This window comes from Grammomys surdaster, unplaced genomic scaffold (assembly GCF_004785775.1).
Source record: "Grammomys surdaster isolate TR1022 unplaced genomic scaffold, NIH_TR_1.0 125603, whole genome shotgun sequence".
Classification (NCBI taxonomy): domain Eukaryota; kingdom Metazoa; phylum Chordata; class Mammalia; order Rodentia; family Muridae; genus Grammomys; species Grammomys surdaster.
In genome coordinates, this window is record NW_021620446.1 from 507,872 (window position 1) to 516,740 (window position 8,869).

General features: G+C 55.4%; 1 protein-coding gene across 1 annotated transcript; it reads left to right on the forward strand.

Moving 5' to 3' along the window:
* Window positions 1-525: 525 nt before the first annotated feature.
* Window positions 526-3,316, forward strand: Rassf7 (Ras association domain family member 7). Its single transcript, XM_028786912.1, has 6 exons — window positions 526-600; window positions 1,382-1,512; window positions 1,670-2,382; window positions 2,546-2,674; window positions 2,746-2,827; window positions 2,931-3,316. The coding sequence occupies exons 2-6, from the start codon at window positions 1,389-1,391 to the stop codon at window positions 2,960-2,962; spliced, it is 1,080 nt and encodes a 359-aa protein (XP_028642745.1). The 5' UTR covers window positions 526-600; window positions 1,382-1,388; the 3' UTR covers window positions 2,963-3,316.
* The last annotated feature ends 5,553 nt before the right edge of the window (window positions 3,317-8,869 follow it).

Here is an 8,869-nt window from a genome sequence, read left to right on the forward strand (position 1 = left end):
TCTCTGCATCCCTCGGGGAGCAGCTGGAGATGGGACGAGTGGGGCAGGGGGCGTTCATGGTCTTTCTTCCCGGTGTCCTCAGCCACAGATTCCTAAGGGAGCAAGGTGGAAGAGGCCTAGCCCACGGGGCTAGTGAAGGGAGGGCGACTTTTGAGCTCGGGTGCACGTCAGGGTTGCAGGATTCCAGTCAGGAGCCCTCTCTGAAGTCGGCTGAGGAAGTCAGCTCAGGAGCTGGGAACACACCTCACCCGGGCCAATCAGCCCAGAGCGAACGCAGCTGCAGACGCGCTTCCGCGTTGATCAACAGAGGTGAGCATCTCGGGCGACTCCGTCCTGCCACCTACTCAGGGCCCCGCCCACACCTGGTTGCCTCCGGGGCGGGACCGAATAACGAGCCAATGGGGCGTGGTGGGAGAAAGACTGCCAATGGGAGTGGGTATGGGGCGGGAGACACACGCCTCCGAGCTAATGGGGTGCTGTGGGGCGGGGCTTGAAGGCCGGGAGCCAATGAGGCTGTGAGGTTGGGCGCGCCGCGGCGCTGGGACAGCAGGTTGAGGCGGCACCGAAGCGCCTAAGTCTCGGAGGCCGGCAAGTACCCAGGTGAGCTCTGCCGGGTTCTCGAGACTCCTGAGCACTGGGCGCGGCATCAGGGAGCCGTCTTCGACCGAGGAGAAGCGGATCTGGGTGAAGGGACGCGTGGTGGCTGTGCTGCACCTGCGTCTGTCCGCTGCGGAATGGGACGTCTGGATCCCGCTCTGCCGGGGATCAGCCGTGAGGCGGGCTGTGCCCCCCCCCCACAGTGGGGCGGGACCACCAGAACCCAGAGCACCGGCCGGACGGGAGGGACTGCGGAGGCGGACCAGGGGGACTGGCTTGGGGCAGAGGGAGCTCCTTAGGTCTGAGGTCGGTTCGGAGATGGAGGTCTGTCTTGAGTTGTGACTCTCAGCTTCTCCCGGGCCAAAGACTGTTCCCTCCCTGGGGGGCGTTTCCATGACTGTGGACGGCGTTGTATTTGCATATAGTCGCTACTAGGTGCCTGGGGACGGCTGCCCTCGTGAAAAGGGTAGTGGCCTTTGAGCCAGGTGACCGGGGGACAGGAAAACCTGGACCTGGTTAATGATTCGCCCCGTTCCTGGAGTGGGGTGGGTGGGGCAAGAGGAGGCTGGTGAAGGAGGGGACGCCTCAAAATGCTCTTGAGGGCCAAACTAGTTCCCCAGCCACTCCAGGAATGTGTGGCCTGCGGGTGGGGCTGGGCACAGGAGGGCAGGGCTGAAGGGCCACAGTCCAGAGCCAGTTGTTGTGGCAAGCCAAGAGAAGAGGAAGGCCAGGCTATGGTGGAGGTAGACCTGGCCTGATCTTATAGCCTGTGCCCTCCCCACAGGACAGGGATGGTCTTGGAGCTTGTGGCCATGGAGCTGAAGGTATGGGTGGATGGCATCCAGCGGGTGGTCTGTGGGGTCTCAGAACAGACCACCTGCCAAGAAGTGGTCATTGCGCTAGCCCAAGCTATAGGTGAGTTCCCTGGGGACAAAGAAACCAAACTGCTGGGGCTGTGGTCCAGCAGCTTCTTCCCTTCCATGGAGGGTGGGGTTGACTCCCCTTTGATTGATCTATTCTTTAAGCCAGTAGATAGAGGGGGACATAGGCTGAACCTGTCTTTCCTCCACAGGCCAGACAGGTCGATTTGTCCTTGTGCAGCGTCTTAGGGAGAAGGAACGACAGCTGCTGCCACAGGAGTGTCCCGTGGGAGCCCAGGCCACCTGTGGACAGTTTGCCAATGATGTCCAGTTTGTCCTGAGGCGGACAGGGCCCAGCTTATCTGGGAGGCCCTCCTCAGACAACTGTCCACCCCCAGAACGATGCCCGGTTCGTGCCAGCCTTCCCCCAAAGCCATGGGCAGTACCAGGCCGTGAGCCACGCAAAGCACTGACCTTCAACCTTGGATGTCCCAAGCTGGTCCCCAGCCCATCGATCCCTGAACCTACAGCCCTGGTAGGACCCATACCAGACTGCTTTGCAGACCTGCAGGGCCTAGAACTCAGGATACAGAGGAATACTGAGGAGTTGGGCCATGAGGCCTTCTGGGAGCAAGAGCTGCAAAGAGAACAAGCCAGGGAGCGTGAGGGACAGGCACGCCTGCAAGCGCTGAGTGCAGCTACTGCTGAGCATGCTGCCCAGCTGGAGGCCCTAGATGCCCAAGCCTGTGCCCTGGAGGCAGAGCTTCGACTGGCTGCTGAGGCCCCTGGTCCTCCTTCAGCTACAGCATCTGCTGCTGAGCGCCTACGCCAGGACCTAGCCATCCAGGAGCGGCATAGTCTGGAGATGCAGGGCACCTTGGCCTTGGTGAGCCAGGCTCTGGAGGCTGCTGAACACGCCCTTCAGGTGAGCCCAGATCTAGACCCCTGTCAACTCTACCTGCTACACAGCCAGTCTCAACCCTCCACCTGCTGCACAGGCAGTTTGGGGAGCTGATAGAGAATCAGAGCATGCTGTACATGAAGAAGAAGGTCGTGGCCTTGTTCCTGAAGGTCCTCTGTACCCCCAGGCCCAGGCTCAGGAGCTAGAGGAGCTGAACAGAGAACTCCGTCAGTGCAACCTGCAACAGTTCATCCAGCAGACAGGGGCTGCATTGCCACCGCCTCCACAGCTGGATAGAGCCGTCTCTAGCACACAGGTCAGAGCAGTTCTGGAAAGGCATGATGGTGGGGGCTCCCCTCGATCTCAGCTGACCTGCTTTCCCCACAGGACCTTCTGCCTCCAACTAGAGAAGAGTTCCTCCAGGGAGTCCCCCAGAGCCACATCCTAGTGTCCAGCCTGAGTCCTGAGGGTATGTTTCTCTCCCTACCTCCCCCCTTCCACCCTCCCACCCCGCATCCATGGGAAGGGCCCAGCTCTGGTCTTAGCCCATTCAGCCTGTGTCTTTCTCACAGTTCCTCCTATGAGGCAGAGCTCCTGGAGGTAGCAGTTCCTGCCCAAGTAGGGATCCCGAAGACAGATGAGCCAGCACAGCTGGGATGAGTACCTGGATAGTAGGAGTATGATCACAGGGTTCCTTCCCTAAAGCTATGATGTCCTGCGGTTTCTGCTTCAGTGGGAAAGAGTGCTGGCAACTGTTATCCTAGTCTCTTTCAAATCTCCCAAGTCCCCTGAAGAAGTAATACATGGGCACAGTTCAGAACGTACCAGGCCCCAAAGGCATGGAGAGAAGTGCGGACAGTGTATTCATCCTGTGTGTGTGTGTGCCTGTTATGTACTTCACTATGTGTGTGCTGCCTTCCTTGCCCTGACAACCTCAATAAATTACCTTTCAAAGGTGCTTCGGTGTGTCCTGAAGTTGTACTACTGGGCACTGTCTGCAGTTCAGAACCTGAGGCCCACATGGTGGCTACTGCTGGGTTCTTAAGAAAGCACTATAGCTCCCAGGGCCCCATGCTATGAGTGTTCCTAGGGGTATTTATTTGTAACCCCCTAACCTGGTGAGGCCTGCCAGCTGAGCCCTGGCCTGGGTTTTTTACCTGGACCCTTCTTCCCTGGCTTTCCTTGTTTGGCCCGTGTGCCACTAGCATCAGGAACTGAGGATGCCTGGACAAGCTAGACCTGCTGGTCAGGTTTGCTGAGAACTTGTAGGGGTGAGTCCTGGACTCCTAGGTCAAGTTTGTGACTTCTGGGTTGGCTAGGCCCAGGGAATTTTCCCTAGAAAACTTTGTTAGCCCTAAGGTAGATATGGGTGTTGAATGGGTAGGGCTATCCCTCTTCTTAGGGTGAGTGTGAAGCCTGATTCTTAACCTCCGGCTTTGACATCAGGGCAAGGATGCTTCCACAGCCCAGATCACTACTACTCTGGCTCTTGAGCTGATAGTGACCTCTTCCAAAATCTTGGTTACCCAAGCAGGCCATATGTTCCTAGCTCCTGGGGCTGGAGATTATCGTGAGGATCAGAACCATGGGTGACAAGATGGGTACACCATAGGTTATGAGTGTCTTTACACCATATTAACAAGGACACTTGGGACTGGCTCAGCTTTCTCTCCAGCTGGCTCCTGAGCTAGGTTCAGTGTTTCCCATGTCTTCTGGGTCAGACAGAAAGGGGATGTGAACATCCTGCAAGGGAGGAGCGAGGAAGCCATTCATGTAAGTTAAAGAGAGCTGCTCAGTGGTCAGGGCCGCCAGCTTACTCCTGTGAGGCACAAGTAAGACTAGTCTTTCTTTCTTTTCCTATGTGGCCCTGGCTGTTCTGTGACTCACAATATAAACCAGGCTGGATCCACTTGCCTCTGCCTCCAGTGCTGGGTTAAAGGCATGTACTGCCACTGCCCAGCAGACCATATTCTTGCCTGGAGCAGGAAACAGGGAAGGGGAGAGGCTAGACTGCAGAGGGAGGCTCCAGATCTGGTGTCAGCAGGCCAGAATGCTCTTGTCTGCATTCCAGCCTGAGCCTGCTGTAGCCTAGACCTGCCTAACCTGTGGCCCCAGACAGGCAGGGTCAAGCAAAAGGTCACAGAATGGATCCTAGAGTGCGAAAGCCACTAGGGATGTATCCTTGGTGGGAAGACAGGGGTCTGAGGAACCTGACCCTCTTCTCCTGAAGCTCTACCCACACGCAGGAGAGTTGAATAGACTTCTTGGCTCTGGTTCTAAGCTCATTATGGTTCATCTCCCAAAGCTAAGCACAGACTAGTGGATGCAGTACCCAGAGACTACCCTACCCAGGGAGCTAGGCAGGGGTAAGCTTTATCTTCCTCATTTGAATCTGTCACATGTTTTCTAGCAAACACACACCGCATGCTCCCTGGTCCTGAAAAGTACTTGTTTCTTCTGAGGCCCCTGCCCAGGCCAAGATCCAGCCTGCAGTATGCTGTTCCTGATGGCACTGAAGAATCTTCCAGGCCCTCTTCTTCAGGTAGCCACTATGATTTGAGGGGAAAGGCTGGCTCTCCTCCTCTGTGGCTGTTTTCAAGTGGATAGACTCCCACACTCCAGTTGCTAGACTGCTTTGAACCACCAAGAAAACCTTTGAATTAATGAAGAGTTTACTTTGGAATTTTGTAACTTTACTTTGGAAACAATGGTGTGATGATGTATACTGAAGCAAAGAACAGAGAGCTGCCCACAAATGTCTGCTCCCTGGCAGAGCAAGACCTGACTGAGGGATGCCAGGACCTTAGCAGCTGTCAGCGTGGAATAGCCTTGTCTGGGTAATCCAGCCAGAGGTCAGGGCCGGGCTCTGCTAGACTCCCACCTAGTCTCAGTGGCCTTGTTCATTCCCAGCACAGAAGTGGAAGTTACAACCCTAGTTCAGAGGATCTCCCCAGTAAGTAGCTCTCCAACAATAAGAGTGAGCGTCACAGTTTCTCAACCCAGAGGCCACATAACCCTCCCCATCTGCAGAGCACTCTGGGTTTGATACCAGTGCCAGTCTAGAAAGGTCTGGACTAAGCCTGCCCCTCCATCTTCAGGGACTGGACTGGCTACAGATGTCCCGGCTCTGTAGCCTACAGCTTCCCTGGATATCTCCTTCCACTTTCAGGTGGACTTGAGAATACCTAGCAGGAGTGCCCCTGGGAAAGGCCTGTCCCAGGAGCCCACATGGGACTGACTCCCTCACTGAAAGTGGCAGAAACAGGCAGTAGCATCAAGCTGCCAATGTCTTCCTGGAGGTGGCCCTCAGGAGAGGGGTCCTGTAGGCTCTGGTCCTGTTGTCTGAAGTTCACACCTGTGCTTGCCCAGAGAGTCTCTCGGCTTGATGACTTCGACGGTGGCTCTTCTGGGGACTGCACAGCCTGGAACCCTAATACACATAAGAAGAAAGTTCCCTCCAAGGGGGTATCTGGCCCAAGCTCCATCCCACAGGTGCAGGGCAGAGAAATCCCCAGCCCAAGGTGTTTCAGCTGGACTCCCACACACAGGCCTGTCTGTAGGTACAGTCTTCTAGTGGCCCTCTACCCTGTCTCTCTGAACCCAGGTGCCCTTCTTCCGCCCCAGAGTGGCCATCTGCCTGCCGCCCAGACTCGGGTCACTGAAGGGCCAGAAGTTCGCGCTGCCCAGGGACAGATCAGCCGCTGTCACACGCACAGTGGGTCCGGAGCAACGCAGTGTGCAGTGGGCAGTGGCTGTCCTGAGCCTGGAGGAACTGCCCCGGCGGGTGGGCAAGTGGAGTGGTCCCCCTCTCCGCCCCCGCCCTCATTCCCTCTAACTTGGACAACAGAGCCACTCCTCTCTTGTCCCGCCCAATCCCCATATCCCCCTGAGAAAAGCAGCCTCGAAGGTGCTCCCCCATCCGCCAACCTTGTAACCCTTCTATTTCACCTGCGACCCCGGGACAGGGCCATAGCCAGCTCTTGGAACAACTTCAGTGGCAGCAGTGGCCACACTGACACCCAAGGCGGGCCCCAATCGGTCCTGTTGCCCCGCCCCATATGCAAATAGTCTATCTTGCAGCCAATAGCCAGTCTAGTAGGGCCCACCCTGCGGGGCTGCAGCCAGTGAACAGGAGGGGGAGGCATCACGCCCCGCCCGCCGCCGAGCAACCCTTCGCGGGTGAGGCCCGCGCGTTCCTTTCTGCACGTCGGCTTGGGGAGGGGCCGCCACCTGCTGGGCGGGGCTTGCAGGGCGGCCTCGCTGGACAGTGTCTCCCTGTGATTGAGCGTTGGTACAATCCAAGGCATGTCCTTCCCTCGAGCGGTGGTACGGCCTCGGCTCTCTGCATCTGGGCCTGGAGTTGGCATTGCTCCCTGATAGTGGAGTGCCTCACCGGCCCAGAGCAATGAGACAGCTGGACCAGGCAGGCCCTTTGAGGCCAAGCAGCAGCCCCGCCTCCCAGACTGATGTTTAGGCGGGCCGATTTTTCCCCCACCCAGTTGAAGGACTGCTTCTCTTTGGAAACTCACAACTCTCCAGGCACACGTAGTCCTGGCGGTAACCCAGGGGTGGCCTGGAAGGCCAGGGACATCATGCCCTCTGGAGGCACGTACACCCCTGTCTTTCTCCAGACCCTGTAGATCCTCAAAGATATGTGTGTCCATCTGGCTGTGAGAAGGGGGTTCTGTCTCTGACTTGCCTGGAGATCCCAGGGGTCTGGCCCCGGGGACTCCCTTCTCTACGGTGAGATTTGCCTTGCCGCGCCATGTAAGCGAATTACTCTGGAGGGAAAGTCCCGCCGAGCGCTGGGCTCTCAAAGGGCTTGCCATATCTTTTCAAAAGTAGGCGAAAGTGCCAGGGACAGTTAGTGGGCTCCTAGGAGGAGATCCAAAGCAATGGGATGGAGGTGCAGCCAGAAAAGACCTCCTTCGCTACACACCTCCCTCATCCCAGGTTATTCCTGTGGAAGAATCATGGGGCATTTAGCTCGTTTTTTGTTTGTTTTGTTTTGTTTTTTGAGACAGGGTTTTTCTGTATAGCCCTGACTGTCCTGGAACTCACTCTGTAGACCAGGCTGGCCTCGAACTCAGAAATCTGCCTGTCTCTGCCTCCCAAGTGCTGGGATTAAAGGCGTGCACCATCATTTAGCTTGTAATCGCTCAATAAGTTGCAGCAGCTGCTTTTTTGCTTCTGAGGCAGAGATCATCTTTTTCCCTTTCCTGTCTACCTCAACCAGTCTTCCACACCATCCTCAAGAGATATCCTCCCAGGGAAACAACCTTTTCTTGCTCTAGGCAACCTCAAAGGTCGATCACTTTTGTCCACCACAGATACCATGGTCCTTGGCTCAGGGGCCAGCCTCCTCAGCTCAGCCTCCTGCCCCTCAGTCCTCTCCCCTGCTTTTGTCTTCCCTGTTTCTTTGGCCTCCATATATCCTGAATCTTATAAAGTCTGGGCTGGAGCCAGCCAGCTGCCAGAACCCCAGCGGAGGCAGCTAAGAACTGAGGCCCTACCAGGTATGTATCTGACCTAGCCCAGACCTCAAAGGTTTGAGCCAGAGGACAAATACATATGCAGAATGTTGAGCATTATGGCCATCTAGGGATGTAGTAGCACAGAGAAGCCAGGAGCTGACTCAGTTTCCACAGAGGGTCAGAAATTGAAGAATCAAGATGGAAGTCCTGATGGACCCCTGTTAGAACAGCAAAGAGATTATATATACTGCTGTAACCTTGATTAGAGGAAGGAACAGGAGGCTATGATACAAGTTTGAAGCCAGCCTTGGGGGGGGGGGCTTGGATTATGTGGCTCCTACAGAAACTCCTAGGAGTTATTAGGAATCCTGAGAAGGTTCACAGCTTGAGGATAAGGCCTAGGTTCAGAGGAAAGATGTCAGGGATTAGGGAGAGATAGGGAGAAGCTTAGTTCCTTCCTGCCTTTGCCAGGATGTTTCCTGCCTATGTCTCAGAACCCCATCTGAAATGTAGTCCTTCTCACCCTGTGTAGTAGGTATATGGTACTGTACAAATGTTTGTCTAAATCCTATTATGGACTATGATTGTGACTTTGCAAAAGAAGTATGGGTGGGGGTTGTCTTTGCAGATGATTAAGAGAAAGATTTTTTTTTCCTCTTATTATTTTTAGACAGAGTTTCATTGTACTGGTTGGCCTGGAATTCACCATATAGACTAGCTGTCTTCAAACGCACAAAGAACCACTTTGTCTCCCAAGTGACAGAATTAAAAGTGTATCGCTGGGCTGGGGCTGAGGGGATCAGTTGAGCTTACACTCTTCTCTTCAGAGAACCTGGATTTAATTCCCAGTACTCACAGAGTGGCTCAGAATTATAACTCCAATTTTAGGGGATACAATACACTCTTCTGGCTTCTGTGGGGATCCAGCACATACAGGGTACACAGATAAACTTGAAGGAAAACACACACACACACACACACACACACACAGAGAGAGAGAGAGAGAGAGAGAGAGAGAGAGAGAGAGAGAGAGAGAG